The sequence below is a fragment of the Scyliorhinus torazame genome, chromosome 13 (assembly GCF_047496885.1).
Source record: "Scyliorhinus torazame isolate Kashiwa2021f chromosome 13, sScyTor2.1, whole genome shotgun sequence".
Lineage (NCBI taxonomy): Eukaryota > Metazoa > Chordata > Chondrichthyes > Carcharhiniformes > Scyliorhinidae > Scyliorhinus > Scyliorhinus torazame.
Window position 1 is genome coordinate 88,167,130 of NC_092719.1, and position 20,023 is coordinate 88,187,152.

At 50.1% G+C, this 20,023-nt stretch overlaps 1 protein-coding gene across 1 annotated transcript in view; it reads left to right on the forward strand.

Moving 5' to 3' along the window:
* The window catches only part of LOC140388180 (dynein axonemal heavy chain 3-like), a 1,528,048-nt gene that overhangs the window by 290,914 nt on the left and 1,217,111 nt on the right, over positions 1 to 20,023 (forward strand). Inside the window, exons 7-8 of the mRNA XM_072471941.1 lie at positions 3,534 to 3,672; positions 14,166 to 14,270. Of these exons, the coding sequence (XP_072328042.1) occupies positions 3,534 to 3,672; positions 14,166 to 14,270 (244 nt within the window). The remainder of the gene's footprint in view (positions 1 to 3,533; positions 3,673 to 14,165; positions 14,271 to 20,023) is intronic.

Genomic DNA, 20,023 nt, shown 5'->3' on the forward strand with positions numbered 1-20,023 from the left:
GGAGGTGATGCGCTTCATGATCAACCTCTCGAAACACTTCATTACGACTGAAGCCAGGGCCACTGGTCGGTAGTCATTGAGGCACGTTGCCTGGTTCTTCTTTGGTACCGGTATGATGGTGGTCTTCATGAAGCAGGTGGGGACCTCGGAGTGGAGTAGGGACAGGTTAAAGATGTCCGTGAATACCTCTGCCAGCTGGTCCGCGCAGGATCTGAGTTCATGACCAGGGATCCCGTCTGGGCCCGTCGCCTTCCGAGGGTTCACTTTCAGGAAGGCCAATCTGACTTCGGAAGCTGTGATGGTGGGTATGGGTGAATTATGGGTTGCTGGGGCACTCACCAGCGGATTGTTGGTTACCTGCTCGAACCGAGCATAGGAATGAAATGAATGAACTGAAAATCGCTTATTGTCACAAGTAGGCTTCAAATGAAGTTACTGTGAAAAGCCCCTAGTCGCCACATTCCGGCGCCTGTTCGGGGAGGCTGTTACGGGAATTGAACCATGCTGCTGGCCTGCCTTGGTCTGCTTTCAAAGCCAGCGATTTAGCCCTGTGAATGCATTGAGTTCATCGGGGAGGGGTGCGCTGCTGCCAGAGGTACTGTTCGGCTTCGCTTTGTAGCCCATTATGTTGTTTAGTCCTTGCCACAACCGCCGAGAGTCTGTCTGTGACTCTAGCTTGGTCTGTGACGGTGGTGGCATACTCATTTCAGTTGGTCGCTGAGTTCTTAAATATGGACCAGTCCACTGTCTCTAAGCAGTCACGTAAGAGCTCTTCTGTCTCCTCGGACCAGCACTGCACAACCTTCTTAGCTGGATCCTCCCGCTTGAGTTTCTGCTTGTATGCCGGGAGAAGGAGCACCGTCGTATGGTCTGATTTCCCAAAGTGCGGTCGGGGGATGGAACGGTAGGCGCCCTTGATTTTTGAGTCGCAGTGGTCAAGAGTGTTGTCGCCCCTGGTGGGACAGGAGATGTGCTAGTGGAATTTTGGCAGTACACTCTTGAGGTTGGCCTTGTTGAAGTCTCCGGCCACGATGAACAAGGCCTCCGGGTGTTCTGTTTCGTAGTTGTTTATTACTGTGTATAGTTCGCCTTCCTCACTACTGCCTGGGGTGGGATGTAGACCGCTGTGATAATGGCTGAAGTGAACTCATGTGGAAGATAATATGGGCGGCACTTCACGGTCAGGTATTCCAGGTCTGGGGAGCAGTAGGTCGCCAGAGTCGCCACATCCAAGCACCAGGAGAATGCTGATAAGGGGAGTGAGGGGAAGATGTGTTTGATGGTTGTGTGCGATGGTTGTGTGTGATGTGGTTGAGAGCCCCATTCTTGGGTTGCCGGTACTGGCAGAGGATGATACTTGAATGTGGAGGCTGGTAGGGGTGAAAGATGTGGACTAACCTGGTTCTGGGAGGGAGGGGAAGGGGTGAGAGCAGAGGTGCGGAAATTGGATGGGACACGGCTGACAACCTCGTCAATCACAGTGGGTGGGCGGGGAACCAAGATCCCAAGAGGGGCGCGCAGGGCTAATGCAAGTAGGCACAGGGTATCAGGCTACTGCCCATTGCTGAGAGAGTGAACAGGGCCCTGGCTTTCAACCACCTCATTAGCGTGTGGCAGGCAGCAGGTTCACTGAGGCCCTCCAGTTTAATTGCTAATGCTCAGCCCAGCCAGCGCTGCACTCTGTTGAACTGAGGGATCAGAGGACAGGCAGGAAGTGGAATGAAACCCCTGGGTGATTATAAAACTTTAATTGCTTTTATACAAAAGGTGAGGTGATTAGAATGAGGTATGAACTCGACAGACCCTGAAAGCAAAGCAAACAGAATTTACTGGAGGTTGAGAAAATGCAACAAATAATCGTGAAATAACTGGGGAATACAGAAATCTATAAAACCCAGTTTGGCAATTCAAAATAAGAAATGGTAATTGAAGCAGTCGTAAATCTTGTGGCCGCATTTACTGTCTGACTATGAAAAATACTAATTATTGTGTGCAAGATGCAGCATGAAATTTCATTTCAGACCAAAGCTCTGATGATAAATGTGTCAGTGAATGGAAGCTGCCTGTGAAATGAATGGGCTGGAGTACAGCTGTCTGAATGTGCTGTGGGGCTACTATTTCAAATTAGGACCATCAATAACGTGATCTGCGCATACAGCCAGCAGCATGACGGATTAGCAACACCATCGCTGGAAGTTGTCCTGATAGTTTATCCAACAATCTGAAAACTGTCCAAACCTTGCCAGCAAGGAAGAAACCATTTGTAATTCGAACCAACAGAAAGAGCTGCATTTCTAAAACACCTTTCCCAACCATCAGTACGTCCCAAAATGCCCAACAGTCAATCAAGTACCTTCGGAGTGTAGCTCCTGTGGAAATGTAGAAAATGCGACTTGTGAGGGAGGGAGGCGGTCTTTGCACTGTGTTCATATTTGTATTTGTACTGTTTACTGTTATTATTATAAAATTATAAATGCCTTAATAAAATGTTTTTTTTAAAAAGAAAATGCGACAGCCAAGCGGTGTACAGCAGGATCATGCCCACAGGAATGTGCTAACGACTTGTTCCAATGATGCTGGTTTAAGGATAAAGGGACTCTGAAACTCTTTGAATAGTGCAAGGAGTATTTTACATTCACTCGGTTTGATGTCTCATCCGAAAGGCTGCACCTCTGGCAGTGCAGCACTCCCTCAGGAATGCCACTGGGAGTGTCGGCCCTGGATGTGCTCTACAGTGGGTAGAAAACCTTTGGGTGCATTACCAGAACATAAACAAACAGCATTACTTTACCAGAGAATAGAGGCTGTGCCTCCAGCTGTTACCTAACCAACATGGTACTTGCTAATGAAGCAGATGGCTGTCCAATTCTACTCCGTGTAAGAATTATATATTGTTTTTATTTTCTAAACATCAAAGCAAAGCTGGCAATTACCCTAATGATACACAAAGCAAGACTGTGATAATTATATCACTTGCCCCTTATCCTTAGCCACATAAGGTGATTTATATCATCAAAGTCAAACCTCAAAATGGCAACCAGCCAATCAGCTGCCTGACCTAGAGCAGCCAATCAAAATTCTCAGGTTTATTTCCTTTTTCTCAAAGCTTTGAATAAACCAAAGGGAACTTTAAATCTGAAGAATGAAACTATTCCCGATGTCCACCAACACTCCAGGCCATGTGGTGTCTGTCAGTCTCCATCAGTCTTCCACAGGCCCTAAGCCTAGACACGTTCTCCAGGGAAACCCGGGCAGGGGCGAGACTGTAGAGGAGAGACAATCAGTCAGAGTGACCACCACCATTCTCACCCTGGCCATGGACTGTGTCCATCCTGGGCCTGAAGGTGACCATGGCAGCTGTTGTAGGGGACTGTGTGAGATTTTGTGTTCTGGCAGAAAGAAAGGATTAGACTGGCAAACCATTATTGTTAGAACCATGATACATCCAGTCACACCTACAAAGCCAGGGGCAACGAAGAGGCGACAGTCAGTGGAGTTGCTACTGATTTTTAATATTTGTGTTTCCTTTCCAGATACTATGATCTTATTGAACGATGTATCGACCCATCCGTCGTGACTCCCCTGAGTGAGGACTCCCTGCAGAGAGTCTATGCTTACGTTCCGACTGCCAACTACACACAACTGAAGGACCTGTGTCAGCGATTATCACAGGTAGGAGCTGAAGGAGACTCTGAGCTATTGTTTATGGGTATCTCCTGATTTGTAGCCTGTGATGTGGTGAGTGAATGGTCAACAGGGTCATTCTTTACTATTTCAGTGGTGTCAATATATTTCACATGGGTTAACTGATGTTGGTGTTAACTCGCAGACAGAGGAAAGTACACAGATATTCAGGATATATAGAAAATAGGAGCAGGAGGAGGCTATTTGGTCTCATGGTTGATCGTCCAATTCAATAGCTTAGTCCCGCCTTTCCCCCGTATCCTTTGATCCCCTTCGCCCATGTGCTATATCCAGCTGCTTCTTGAAAACATTTCGCCTCAACTGCTTTCTGTGGTAACAAATTCCACTGGGTGAAGAAATTTCTCCTCAACTCTGTCCTAAATGGTTTCCCCTGTATTCTCAGACTGTGACTCCTGATCGACTTGGGTGTAGGTCGGAGTGGGTGACCCTTCGGGGTGAGGAGAGTTAGCTGTGTTAAATGTGTGTACCTAATTAAACCTGAGTTCATTTTATCCTACCGTGCGTTCCGATGTGTCTCTTTGTTGTAATCTACACTGGCAACGAGGCTGAAGTGGATCTGCCGCAGGAATCGCGTACTGCACCGCTGAACCACTCTGCCTAGGCCTCAGGAGATGTCTACTCCAGCCATAGAGATGCTGCACATTGGGACACATGAAGCTTTTGACGTGAGTAGCAATGACTGAACCCAGTACATTGAGAGGATACAATATTGTTTTCGTTCAAATGCCACAGTTGGGGATGAGCGGCAAACTATGATATTGCTGACCACTGTCGGTGAGCCGACCTACACACTGATAAAGAGCCTCACTCACCCGGACAGGTCAGACTCCAAGCATTTTGATGCATTGGTGGCTTAGTTGAAGGGCATTTGCACCCGAAACCCCCAATTATGGTCCGCAGGTTTCGGTTCCACATGGCCTCACAGGCCCAGGGGCGTCCAATGGTGACTTGAGGATGATTGCCGCCACTTACGAGTTTTGGCCCACATTGGCCGAGTCCCTGCGAGACTGTTTCGTTTGTGGGTTCCGAGATGTTGACAGCCAACGAACGTTACTGGCGGAAACCCACTTGACCCTCCAGCTGGCAATTGACATTGTCATTTCCCGGGAGAGCACCAAGCTCGGGGTCCAAGATCTTCAGGGTCTGCCAGTCCTACAGTAACGTCATTGCAGTGTTAATGTAAGCCTACTTGTGACAATAATAAAGATTATTATTATTGTTATTATTGAAACTCGTGACCGCCTGACAGCCAGGACCAGACCCAGAGGCCGCAACCCCCCACAGGGCGGAACCTACCGTAGGAATAGAGGCCGAGAACAGGGCATCCGGGATCGGCTGGGATGACACCCTCGAGCTGGAATACCAAGGTGGCGGCTAGATGTCAGGCATTCTTCGTCGAAGTCCAAGATGATGCCTACCAACAGCTTCATTGCGTGACGGCTCCCAGAGTCACACCCATCAGGATAGCACTGCAAGTCAATGGGCATCCCATTGAAATGGAGCTCAACACCAGAGCGGTGGTCACGATCATCAGCTGCCGGACATTTACCACGATCCAATCAGGTCTCCAGTCCTTGTCCCTCCTAGACACAGATGCCATGTTGGCTACGTATAGCGGGGAGCCTCTGGCCATTGAAGTACCCAATTACTCGGGACGTATGGGGACCATCGGCGTGCTTGCCCTTGGTGGTGGCCCCAGTTTTGTTGGGCCGCAACTGGCTGTGCCACTTAAAATTGGACTGGCAACATGTCTGCCGAATGTACTCCATGGTCCGGAGGGTTTCTGGTGAAGTTCCCAGGGGTTTTCACCAATGGTCTCTGATGCACAATCAATAACCTCAGAAACGAGATTGGAGACAATTGAAGGCTTTAATACGCTAGATGGTTCCCCCAGCAGCGCAGGTACAGAAGAAAGCTGCTGGGGCAGCACGGGCTCTTATACCCCGCCTTGCAAGGCGGAGCTAACGTGCAAGCTTATCCAATGGGAACAAGTACATTCTCCACCAATGGTATTCCGGCATTACTAGGTACCGTAATCCTCCTAACACAGACTACCACATTCACGCCCTGTTAAAAAAGAGACTGGCGGGGGTGGTGGCTTCGTATTACAACGTGGTAGAAGTGGTTGAAGTTATACTTATGAAGGTACCATAATGCCTCCGTACAGCGTTTTGCCTCATTACAACTTTTGACAATTTACAACAGTAATGCACATTTCAAAAGGAAGCAATTAGTCGATCGGGGGCCCTGGTCATCCTCTGCAATCATTGTAGCTTTGGTGGTGATGTCGGTGGAGGTTTGGGCGCCTGTGTCTCCGGGAGCGTGGTTTCGGCTTCTGCGGTGGCTTCATCGCCCCTAGATGTGGCTGGTGAAATGGCCGACTGGCCTGGCGAGGGGGCAGCTGTGGGGTGCGCCGGTGGGCAGGGCCTAGACGGGGCCGGTGGAAGAACCGATCCACCTGGGAAGGGGGCAGCTGTGGGGTGCGCCGGTGGGAGGGAGGGTGGGGCTGGTGGGGGGGGGGGGGGATCCAGAGGGCGCCAGGTCCCGTAGGGAGACCGTATCCTGTCGGCCGTCGGGGTACACGTACTGAAGGTTAGCGTGGAGGAGATGGACCCTCTCGACCAATGGGTCCGATTTGTGCGCCCGTATGTGTTTTCGGAGCAGGATGGGTCCGGGAGCTGCCAGCCAGGTCGGGAGCAAGGTCCCAGAGGAGGGCCTCCTGGGGAAGACAAGGAGACATTGGTGAGGTGTTTGGTTGGTCGTGGTACACAGCAGTGACCGGATGGAGTGGACGGCATCCGGGAGGACTTCCTGTCAGCAGGAGACTGGGAGATTCCTGGACCGCAGGGCCAGTAGGACGGTCTTCCAGACCGTTCCGTTCTCCCTCTCTACCTGTCCGTTTCCCCGGGGGTTGTAACTGGTCGTCCTGCTCGAGGCAATGCACTTGCTGAGCAGGAATTGACGCAGTTCGTCGCTCATAAAGGAGGACCCCCTATCACTGTGTATGTAGGCGTGGAAACCGAACAGCGTAAAGATACCATGGAGGGCTTTTATGACGGTTGTTGCGGCCACATCGGGGTAGGGGATGGTGAAAGGGAACCGGGAGTACTCGTCAATCACGTTCAGGAAGTAGGTGTTGCGGTCGGTGGAGGGGAGGGGGCCTTTGAAGTCCATACTGAGGCATTCAAAGGGACGGGATGCCTTTATCAGGTGCGCTTTCTCTGGTCTGTAGAAGTGCGGCTTGCACTCCGCGCAGATTTGGCAATTCCTGGGGGCTGTCCTGACATCCTCAATGGAGTAGGGCAGGTTGCGGGTCTTGATGAAGTGGAAAAATCGAGTGACCCCCGGGTGGCAGATGTCTTCATGGAGGGCTCGGAGGCAGTCCACATGTGCGTTGGCACATGTCGCGGGATAGGGCATCAGGAGGCTCATTTAGCTTCCCGGGACGATACAAGATCTCATAGTTGCAGGTGGAGAGTTCGATCCTCCACCGTAAGATTTTGTCGTTTTTTATCTTGCCCCGCTGTGCATTATCGAACATGAAAGCAAATGACCGTTGGTCAGTGAGGAGAGTGAATCTCCTGCTGGCCAGGTAATGCCTCCAATGTCGCTCAGCTTCTACTACGGCCTGGGCCTCCTTTTCGACTGAGGAATGGCGGGTTTCGGAGGCGTGGAGGATGCGTGAGAAGAAGGCCACAGGCCTGCCCGCTTGGTTGAGGGTGGCCGCCAGAACTACGTCGGACGCGTCGCTCTCGACCTGGAAGGGGAGGGACTCGTCGATGGCATGCATTGTGGCCTTTGCAATGTCTGCTTTGATGCGGCTGAAGACCTGGTGGGCCTCTATCGACAGGGGAAAAGCTGTGGATTGGATCAGGGGACGGGCCTTGTCCGCATAGTTGGGGACCCACTGGACATAGTAAGAAAAAAAGCCTAGGCAGCGCTTCCGGACCTTGGAGCAGTGCGGGAGGGGGAACTCCGTAAGGGGGTGCATGCGTTCAGGGTCGGGGCCTATCACTCCATTACGCACTACGTAGCCGAGGATGGCTAGGTGATCGGTGCTAAACACGCATTTATCCATGTTATACGTTAGGTTAAGGATTTTGGGGGTATGGAGGAATTTTCGGAGGTTGGTATCGTGGTCCTGTTGGTCGTGGCCGCAGATGGTGACGTTATCGAGGTACGGGAATGTGGCCCGTAAACCGTACCGGTCAACCATTCGGTCCATCTTTCGCTGGAAGACCGAGACCCTGTTAGTGACACCAAAGGGAACCCTTAAGAAGTGGTAGAGTCACCCATCTGCTTCGAAGGCAGTGTATCTCCGGTCACTAGTGCGGATGGGGTGCTGGTGGAAGGCGGACTTAAGATCCACCATGGAGAAGGCTGCAGACATTGAGGGGGTTTATAGGGCCGCCGAATTTGAACGTTAGACTTTGGAGGTTACACTGAAAATCCAATCCTAGGAGTGTGACCGCGCAGAGGTGGGGAAGGACGTAGAGTCGCTAGTTTTTGAACTGCCTTCCTTGGACTGTGAGGTTAGCTATACAAAACCCTTTGATCTCTACTGAGTGGGAACTGGAGGCCAGGGAGATTTTTTGATTAGCAGGGTGGACGGGGAGAGAACGGCGTCTTACCGTGTTGGGGTGTATGAAGCTCTCCGTGCTCCCAGAGTCATTAAGCAGGACATTTCATGCCCGTTGATAAGCACCGTCGTCGTAGCAGTCGATAGTGCTCGGGGCCGAGACTGGTCCAGGGTCACCGAGGCTACTCGTGGCAGCAGTTGAATGTTCTCTTCAGGCAGTGTGTGGTCAGCCGAGCTGGGGTCCTGGGAGTCCATCCAAAATAGTGGCGACTATTGGTCGCACATGGCTGGGGGTGCACAAAATGGCGGCGCCCATCCATCGCACGTGGCGTCCGTGGGACAAGATGGCGGCGTCCGGAGGCCGCACGTGGCCCTGGAGGAGGAAGATGGTGGCACCCGCATGGCCGCACGGGGACCGTGGAGAGGATTGTGGTGGCGGTCCGCATTCGCCACCGGAGACCGCAGCGACCGCCCGGGCCTGGCATACCGCCACAAAGTGGCCCTTTTTTACCACATCCCTTGCAGGTGGATGCGCGGGCCGGACAGCACTGTCGGGTGTGTTTGGCCTGCCCGCAAAAATAGCAGTGGGGCCCCCCGGGGTTGCCAGGCCGTCTTGCAGCACAAGCTTGTGGGGGGATGGGAGATGTTTCGGGTTCGGCCGCATGGGGGTTCCACGCTGCCCAAGGGGCTGCCACGCGGTCGGGGACGTAAGCGTGGGCGTTTCGGGAGGCCACATCCAGGGAACTGGCAAGGGCCCATGCCTCCTTGAGGCGTAGGGTGTCTTTCTCCAGCAATCGTTGGCGGATTTGGGAGGACAGCGTACCTGCAACGAAAGCGTCCCGGATCAAAAGTTCTGTGTGGTCGCTCGCCGAAACTTGCGGGCAGCTGCAGTTTCTCCCCAACACTAGGAGCGCACAGTAGAATTCTTCCAGCGATTCCCCAGGGATTTGTCGCCTCGTCGCTAGCAGGTGTCGGGCGCAGACCTGGTTTACCGGGCGAATATAATGTCCTTTCAGCAGCTCCATTGTTGCATCGAAGTCGTCCGCGTCCTCGATGAGGGTGTAAATTTCTGGGCTATCCCTTGAGTGCAGGACTTGCAATTTCTGTCCTCCCGTGGGTGTGTTTTCGGCAGTTCCAAGATATCCGTTGAAACACGCCAGCCAGTGCTTGAAGGTTGCCGCTGTGTTTGCCGCATGGGGGCTGAGTTGCAGACACTCCGGCTTGATTCGGAGCTCCATTCTTTTAAATGTAGCGTATTAAATTGATGCACAATCAATAACCTCAGAAACGAGATTGGAGACAATTGAAGGCTTTAATACGCTAGATGTTTCCCCCAGCAGCGCAGGTACAGAAGAAAGCTGCTGGGGCAGCACGGGCTCTTATACCCCGCCTTGCAAGGCAGAGCTAACATGCAAGCTTATACAATGGGAACAAGTACATTCTCCACCAATGGTATTCCGGCATTACTAGGTACCGTAATCCTCCTAACACAGACTACCACAGTCTCAGCATCATCAAAGGAGCAGTTCCTAAAATCAGTGTGTACGCCCACGAGCAGCCCTGCCCTTTCTGTGCCCGGCCGATTCCATACAAACTGCACCCCAAGGTTGACTCCGAATTGGATCACCTTGGCATCATCCACCCATCCACTCCCCCTCCCCCCCGCCCAGCAACACTACTCTAAAACCTAACCCATCTTGTAAACTAAACAGATGCACCCCCCTACACTGTGCTTCCGTGAGCTAGCTCACCCAGCTAGCTTGGTGGCCCCTGCCTCCAGCGCCAAAAGGCCTCCCACCTATTGTTCGCTCGCTCCCCTCCCCCCCCCCCGCTCATACAAACAAATTCCCTCATCTAACAAGCCCCACAGAAACACCCAGCAGCAAGAAAAAAAATCACCCACCGAAACTCAAACAAGCACGTCTCCACCCCATAAAAGTGCACATCAACAAAAAAGACATTGCCAACATCCACCGAAAAGAGAACCCGAAAACGAGAAATAGACTTTTTCCCTCCCCCCTCTAAAACAGAACTCTAAAACAGAAACAAAACAATAGGAGGAGACAAAACCAGTTTAAAACAGAAAAAAGGGCCCAATAGAGGCCAACATGTTGCCTCAAAGTTTGCGAGTTCTCAGCCCCCCCACCAGTCCTTTTCGCAAAGTCCAGCGCATCTTCGGGCGACTCAAAATAATGATGCTGGTTCTCATATGTGACCCAAAAACGAGCCAGATACAGCAGTCCAAACTTCACCTGTTTCTTGAAGAAGATTGACTTAACTTGGTTGAAGCCTGCCCTTTTCCTAGCCACCTCCACACTCGGGTCTTGGTAAATCCGCAGGATACTGTTGTCCCATTTACAGCTCCGCGTTCGCTTGGCCCACCGAAGAATACATTCCTTGTCCAGGAACCTGTGGAATCTCACTACCATTGCCCTTGGAGGGTCACCCACTCGCGGCTTCATCGTAAGCACTCTATGCGCCCTGTCCACCTCCAAGGGTCAGGAGAATGCCCCCTCCCCCAGCAGCTTTTCGAACATACCCGCTACGTATGCCCCAGCATCCGCTCCCTCAGCCCCCTCCGGGAGCCCGACAATTCTTAAGTTCTGCCGGCGGGACCGATTCTCTAGGTCCTCCACCTTCTCCAGAAGCCTTTTCTGCTGGTCTCGAAGCATCCCCACCTCTAGCTCTACCGCTGTTTGATGCTCTTCCTGCTCAGCCAGCGCCTTCTCAACCTTCTGGAACGTCCGATCCTGGACGTCCAATCTGTGCTCTAGCCGATCAATCGATTCGTTAATTGGGTCCAAACAGTCCCGTTTCTGCTTGGCAAAGCCGTCCTGGATGACCTGCATCAACTGCTCCGTTGGTCGCTGTGCCGCAACCCCAGGGGTCCGGTCCTCGGCCATGCTGTCTCCTGCTGCAGCTTCAACACAGCTCTTGCCTATCTTCTTATTTCTGCCTTTTCGTGCACTTCTGGTTCTTTTCTCCAAACACCGATATGTGGAAACGGTGCCCAATTGCCTCAGCCTTTAAATTCACCGTTTAAAACCAGCAAAAAGTCCGGGGGAAATGTCCAAAAGTCCGACCAGTGCGGAAGCCACCAAATGTGCGACTTACTCCTTCATAGCCGCCACCGGAAGTCCCTAAAGCAATAAATATTATTTGCTAGTCTTGATCAACACATCAGAGCTTCCAACATCTCATTGAAAAGCTGAAAGTTCTGGGGCGACATTCTCCGAACCCCCGCCGGGTCGGAGAATCGCGGGGGGCTGGCGTGAATCCCGCCCCCGCCGGTTGCTGAAGTCTCCGGCACCGGATATTCGGCGGGATCGGGAATCCCGCCGCGCCGGTTGGCGGGCCCCCCCCCGCTCGATTCTCCGGTCCGGATGGGCCGAAGTCCCGGCGATAAATTGCCTGTCCCGCCGGCGTAAATTAAACCACCTACCTTACCAGCGGGATGAGGCGGCGTGGGCGGGCTCCGGGATCCTGGGGGGGTCGCGGGGCGATCTGGCCCCAGGGGGTGCCCCCACGGTGGCCTGGCCCGCGATCGGGGCCCACCAATCCGCGGGCGGGCCTGTGCCGTGGGGGCACTCTTTCCCTTCCGCCTCCGCCACGGTCTCCACCATGGCGGAGGTGGAAGAGACTCCCTCCACTGCGCATGCGTGGGAAACTGTCAGTGGCTGCTGACACTCCCGCGCATGCGCCGCCCGGGGATGTCATTTCCTCGCCAGCTGGCGGGGCAACAAAGGCCGTTTCCGCCAGCTGGCGGGGCGGAAATTCCTCCGGCGTCGGCCTAGCCCCTCAATGTTGCGGCTCGGGCCCCAAAGATGCGGAGCAATGCGCACCTTTGGGGCGGCGCGATTCCCGTCTGATTGGCGCCGTTTTGGGCGCCAGTCGGCGGACATCGCGCCGTTTCCAGAGAATTCCGCCCCTGTTCTCTGTCCAGTCCATTAAGCTGATCACAATCGATTGTAGAAAGTGTATTTGTGAGCATGAACTAATTAGCTGCGGGAATACAGAGCATGGTATTATGACATTTTGTACAGCACATAAAAGTGCAGAATCAGGCCCTTTGGCCCATTAAATCTGCATGACTCTCTGAAACAGCACCTGGCCTAGGCCCACTCTCCCAACCTATCCCTGTAACCCTACACATTTGGGTAATTTAGCATGGCCAATCCACCTAACATGCACATCTTTGGACTGTGGGAGGAAACCCACACAGACATGGGGAGAATGTACAAACTCCACACAGACAGTCACCCAAGGCCAGAATTGAACCCGGGTCCCTGGAGCTGTGAGGCAGCAGTGCTAACCATTGTGCCACCCCAGAGTGGGACAGTGTGTTCAGTGACTCTTCCCATGGCTAACAAACCTGGCTGTGTGGCAGGTAGAAGTTTAAAGCACCTTGAATGTTTTATTTGGAGGGTATTTAGATTGAGCATTGAGTAATACCTGTACATGGAGTGTTGATTCACCCTGATGGACCAGAGAATTATGTATCTCACTGATGGAAATAGGCACCTGCTATCAATAACATATCTAACTAAATTGATGTTTCTTTATGGATCATTGAATGTTATCAGATATGAAGAACAAAGATTTTGTTTCCATTCAATAATTCATGCTGATGCGATTACATATTAATATTTAAAGGTCTGCAGGTTTCGCAGAACTTTCCGAGGGGTCAGTAAACATATATCATCAATAGCTGTGACTTGCTACTAGTTGTAACAGAGCGTAAATGACCATCATTGTCCACATTTCTTGAAATATTTTGCTTGCCCCATCTGTTGGGGATTGATAAATACAACTTCAGCAGCATTACATTTGTGTGTGTGAACATTCATTTGACATGTTTTGGGCGCAGCAAAAGCTGTTATTTTAGTTTGTATTCCACACAGAACAATTGTCACTTCTGGGGGCATTGTGGTATTGTCACTGGACTAGTAATCCAGGTTCGACCCGGGTTCAAATCCCACCATGGCAGATGGTGAAATTTGCATTCAATAAATATCTCGAATTGGGAGTCTGATGATGACCATGAAACCATTGTCGATTGTTGTAAAACCCATCTGGTTTACTAATGTCCTTTAAGGAAGGAAATCTGCCGTCCTTACCTGGTCTGTCCTATATGTGTCTCCAGACCCAGAGGAATGTAGTTGACATTTAAAAATGCCCTCTGAAATGACCCAGAAAGCTGTTCAGTTCAAGAGCAATTAGGGATGGGGAATAAATGCTGGCCCAGCCAGCGAAGTCCACATCCCATGAATGAATATTTTTTTAAATTTTGAAGCACCCTCCATTCTCCCATTGTAGCACCTAATACATTCCTGATTACATCCATGGCTTGCGCCTCCACCAGTCCACCTGGAAGTCCATTATTGGTCAGTGTTTCAGATCTCACTCTTTATAAACTGTGTTCCTTCATGGTAGCCCCACCATAGAACCAAAGAAGACAGAAGCACTATTTAGTCCAGTATGCCTACACTGGTTATCCATTTAGTCCCAATCCGCGATGCTTTTCCAGGAGCACCACAGATATTTCCTTTTTATACAATTCCCTTTTGAAAGCTTGTGATGCAGTTTGCATCTAGTGCCTTTCAGACAGGGTACTCCAGATCAAACAACACTGACAAGAATGTCAGCAACCCTGGATTTAGACCTGAGCTGCAGCTAGAAATAACTGCACTTTCAAAAATCTAATCTGGAGCAAAAGCCCCTATTGTCGAACGTTTGCTTCTATTGAACCCATTGAATCCAGTCTTTAGTTAACCAAATTCATCAAATGGTGGGTTTTACTGAAGAAAAGTCTTTAATGCTTGCTGCTTTCTGTTCAATTCTTTAAGCAGCCAGTCTGAAACTCATCAATTCTTTCACACAGGAGATTGAAGACATGTACACAGGAGCTGTAAGGAAGGCCATACTCGACTATGTGCTTTTAGATCCAGTCGAACAGAAGAGACTTGACATTGAACTCCCTCCTCAGGTGTGTGGGAACTGTGATGTTTGTGTTCTAGTGATCTTAAAAACTGGAGGAATTTGCGAGTCTTCATGATTCACTGTCGGAGGATTAGGCGTTCCTCACAATCCCTGCACTTGGAATATTGAAGGTACATTTCTGAAATCCTGAATCTTGTCAGGAAGCAGTTCACCCAGAAAGGGTAGTCGTGATAGAATTCTCACCACCTGCTAAGACTGAGAATTCCATTCAAAACTCCAAGAGTGTGATCGGTAGAGTTTGTTATGTAAGAGAAATGGAATGAAGGTGTGCTGGGGTTAAAACTCAGATTACCAGTAATGTGACTGAATTACGAGGGTTTGAGGGGTTAATTAGCTTATTCCGGTACAACAGACTCAAGGGGCTAAATAGTCTCCTTTTACTATGGTCCTTGAATTCATTTGCATTTCCAACATGTCTCCAGAATTCCCGACTGACCTCTTCCAGAGGAATTTATTTGAGGACATTTTGAAAGGGGCACCGAAGAGTCCACACCGAGTTGTTAGACAAAACAGGGCTTATTTTATTCAACACGTTAGCTGTTATGTTTAGCTCCAGTAGTTCCCTTCTGGGCCTTCTCTAGTTGGTGCCTGACTGGTCGACAATTTATACAAAGAAACATGAACCTTGTTATCAGGGTAATCGTATTCTGCAAGCTACATGGGGTAGTGGATCATCCCTACCCCGTTAGACCCATGCAATTTACAACAGGACAGAACAGGCCTAATGGGTTGAATGGCCTCAACCTATTGCTCTGTTTGTTCAGACAGGAGGTGGATTTTAAGGTGAGCATCCCAGGTAGGTCCACAGTGACAAAGTAAAGAAGCAGCCTGTACTGAACACACCTCTGTAGTCAAGCTTGTCAGCCTCTGTGCCTTCGAGCTTCAATCACAGAACCACAGACCTGTAGACATAACAATTAACACATAGAAACTAGGCTCAGGAGGAGGCCATGAAATGAAATGAAAATCGCTTATTGTCACAAGTAGGCTTCAAATGAAGTTACTGTGAAAAGCCCCTAGTCGCCACATTCCGGCGCCTGTTCCGGGAGGCTGTTATGGGAATCGAACCGTGCTGCTGGCCTGCCTTGGTTTGCTTTCAAAGCCAGCGATTTAGCCCAGTGTGCTAAACAGCCCCTCGAGCCTAATCATGGTGGATCATCGAACTCAATATCCTAATCCCGCTTTCCCCCCATATCCTTTGACCCCCCCTTCGCCCCAAGTGCTACATCTAACAGCTTCTTGAAAACATTCAATGTTTTGTCCTCAACTACTTCCTGTGGTAACAAATTCCACAGGCCGATCACTCTCTGGATGAAGACATTTCTCCTCATCTCTGTCCTAAGTGGTCTACCCAGTGTCCTCAGACTGTGACCCCTGGTTCTGGACACACCCACCATCAGGAATATCCTCCCTGCATCTACCCTGTCTAGTCCTGTTATAACTTTATAGGTTTCTATGAGATCTCTCCTCATTCTTCTGAACTCCAGCGAATATAATCCTAACCTAGCCAATTTCTCCTCATACGTCAATCCCGCCATCCCAGGAATCAGTCTGGTAAACCTTTGCTGAGCTCCCTCTCGAGAAAGAACATCCTTCCTCAGATAGAGACCAAAAATGCACACAATATTCCAGGTGTGGCCTCACCAAGGCCCTGTATGATTGCAGCAACACATCCCTGTTCCTGTACTCGAATCCTCCCCACAAATGGAGAGCAGACGGAACGGCACTCATGGGGGTCTCCCATGGGATAGGAGGCCCCCAGATGCGTGCCCTCTGGGTAGGGTGGTACCTGGCACTGTTGGTGCCACCCGGGCACCTTGGCATTGGCTAATCTTGTGTGCTGTGGGACTCTGTCCCCATTTGGGTAGATCGCACCCTCTAATTCACACCCTAACCCACACACTCATACTCTATAACACACACTCTCTAACACACACAAATACATCTAACACACACACACACACACACACACACACTGTGACACACACATGGACACTCTACATACACATATGCATTCTAGTATACACACACACACGAGCACACATACACACACTCTAACACACACTCTGACACACACACACAAACGCACTCTAACACTGTCATGGAAATGTCCCTTTCAGAAATGTTTGTCTTCTCAAATGGCTTCAGTGATATCATTGAGTGGGTGGAGCTGGGCTGTTGCTCTGGCTTTTCCTTTCGTTTTGAGCTAGAAGATGGGCTGTGGCTCTGAGTTTTACTTTAGGAAAGTTGGAACAGTTGGAACAACTTACACAGTTGGAAGCTGGATTCAGAAAAAGAAAGCTTCTCCTCTCTCTCTCTGTATGTTAAAAGTGTCAAATCACTTTATAATTTAAAAGTGATAACTGTTTTCTGTGAAGAATTCAAACCTACTGTTTTGTTAAAAGGGTTTTCCTGGTTTTATTGGATGTTGTTATCAAGTTGAAACAGTTGAAAGGGAAGTTATTACGGGTTTTATATATATATATATATATATAGAGAGAGAGAGAGAGAGAGAGAACTGTAGCTGTCTGGGGGATTTATGTTTGTAGTTGATAAAAATGCTTACTGTGTGTGTTTATAAGCTGTTAACTGAATTCGTAGAATACACTTTGTTTTGTTTTAAAGTGCTTAAGGCCTCTGTTAAAATAACACCTGAAAAGTAGGCCCTTGTTCTCATTGTAGCCAAAATGAATAAGCAGTTGTAGTTCAGATGAACCCCATGACGTACTTTGGAGTTTTCTAAACCCTGGCCCATTACAAATTGTGGGCTCGTGGGATAAAAGTATTTTGTGATTGGGTTGGCTTAGTGAACTTAAAGACAGTGAGGGGTGAGCATATTTGTGTTTGTTTTCCAGGTGTGGTATTCCAGTTTAAGTAGGCAGTGTGTTGTGGACAATAGCTCTTTCAGAGGCTCAGAAGTTTGGGGGCATGGAAAAGGTCACACGCAGAATCTTACAAACAGAGACTAAAAGAAAGGCTTTTGGATTTGGCAAGAACATTGCAGTTAACATTTCCTGACAACATACAAAAAGAAGCAATAATTACAGCGGTAGCTGAGCCTTTAAAATTGCCTGAGACAACGTCAGAATCATTGGAAATGGCAAGAATTCAATTACAGATCAAGCAGCTTGAACATGGAAAAGAATAAAAGCAGCAAAATGAGGGATAGGGAAAATCAAAAAAAGAGAGAAGAAAGGGAAAAAGAAAGAATAGCCCTAGTAGAACAAAAAGAAAGAGAAGAAAAAGAAAGGGAGAAAGGGAAAAAGAGAGAGACTTTGAACTTCAGAAAATGGCCAAGAAACATGACAGTCAATTAAAATTGGCGGATGTAAAGAGAAATGTACAGTCTGAGGATAGTGATGAGGATTGTGAGCATGAGCGTCATAGTTGAAGGGTTGGTTGGGATCTATTTAAATATGTCCAAGCATTGCCAACGTTTGATGAGAAGGAGGTAGAAGCCTTTTTCATTTCATTTGAGAAGGTAGCTAAACAAATGAAATGGCCACAGGACTTGTGGGTATTATTGATGCAAACAAAGTTGGTAGATAGAGCTAGTGAAGTGTTTGCATCACTATCAGAGGAGGTATCTGGGACGTATGAGGAGGTGAAAAATCCATCTTGGTTGGATATGAACTAGTGCCTGAAGACAATGGTTTAGAAATTTAAGGGAAGAACCTGGTTAAAGATACATGGAGTTTGAAAGGATCAAACAGAGTAATTTTGATGGGTGGATAAGGGCTTTGATAATAGACCAAACGTATAAACATAGAATTATAGAATTTACAGTGCAGAAGGAGGCCATTCGGCCCATCGAGTCTGCACCGGCTCTTTGAAACAGCACCCTACCCAAGCCCACACCTCCACCTATTCCCATAACCCAGTAACCCGACCCAACACTAAGGGAAATTTTGGACACTAAGGGCAATATAGCATGACCAATCCACCTAACCTGTGCATCATTGGACCCTGGGAGGAAACCGGAGCACCCGGAGGAAACCCACGCACACATGGGGAGAACATGCAGACTCCGCACAGACAGTGACCCAAGCCGGGAATCGAACCTAGGACCTTGGAGCTGTGAAGCAATTGTGCTAACCACCATGCTACCGTGCTGCCCCTTTTAAAAAAATATGTATTTATTAAAGTTTTTTAACACAATTTTTCTCCCTTACAAACAATAACACCACCCCCCCTCCCCTCGTAACAAAAAAAAAATGAGAAATCGCGCAGAGCAAGATATATACATAGCAAAATGATATATTTACACAGCTTTGTACACTGGCCCTCACCCGTACGTGCCAGTTCCCCCAACCCTTCATGTTATTATCTCTTGCTCATCCACCCTCCCAGGCCTCCCTTTCCTCCCCCCCCCTCCCAGGACGTCCCCTTCCACATTAGCAAGATCCTTCGCCGGGCTACGAGGGACACAAAGGCCAGAATGCCGGCCTATTTCGCCTCCTGCACTCCCGGTTCGTCCACTACTCCAAATATTGCTAGCCCCCAGCTTGGCTTGACCCGGACTTTCACCACCTGAGATATTGCTCCCGCCACTCCTCTCCAGAACCCCTCCAGTGCCGGGCATGACCAAAACAGATGGACATGGTTCGCCGGGCTCCCTGAGCACCTTCCACATCTGTCCTCTACCCCAAAGAACCTACTCAACCACGCCCCCGTCAAGTGCGCTCTGTGGACCACCTTAAATTGTATCAGGCTGAGCCTGGCACATGAGGAGGAGGAATTAACCCTACCTAGGGCATCAGCCCACAGACCTTCCTCGATCTCCTCCCCCAGCTCCTCCTCCCATTTACCCTTCAACTCTTCTACCAGCGCTTCCCCCTCTTCTTTCAACTCCTGGTGTATTTCCGACACCTTGCCCTCCCCGGCCCATACAGCCGAGATCACCCTATCTTGAACTTCTTGTGCCGGGAGCAACGGGAATTCCCTCACCTGTCGCCTCACAAAAGCCCTCACCTGCATATATCTAAAGGCATTTCCCGGGGGTAACTCAAACTTCTCCTCCAGTGCCCCTAGGCTCGCAAACGTCCCGTCGATGAACAGGTCCCCCATTCTTCCAAACCCCGCCCGATGCCAGCTCTGGAACCCCCCGTCCACCTTCCCTGGGATAAACTGGTGGTTACCCCTGATCGGGGACCACACCGATGCTCCTATTGCACCCCGGTGCCGTCTCCACTGGCCCCAGATCCTTAGCGTTGCTGCCACCACCGGGCTCGTGGTATACTTTGTCGGCGAGAGCGGCAGCGGTGCCGTCACCAACGTCCCCAGGCTCGTTCCTTTACAGGACGCCATCTCCATCCTCTTCCATGCCGCCCCCTCTCCCTCCATAACCCACTTGCGGATCATCGCCACATTTGCTGCCCAGTAGTAGCTCCCCAGGTTTGGCAGCTCCAACCCTCCTCGGTCCCTACTGCGTTCCAGGAACCCTCTCCTTACTCTCGGGGTCTTATTCGCCCACACAAACCCCATAATACTCCTGCCTACTCTCTTAAAAAAGGCCTTAGTGATCATGATGGGAAGGCACTGAAACACAAACAGAGACCTCGGAAGGACCACCATTTTGACCGACTGCACTCTACCTGCCAGCGAGAGCGGTAACATGTCCCATCTTTTGAAATCCTCCTCCATTTGCTCCACCAACCTCGTCAGATTCAGTTTATGTAGGGTCCCCCAACTCCTGGCTATCTGGATCCCCAGATACCGAAAGCTCCCCTCCGCCCTCCT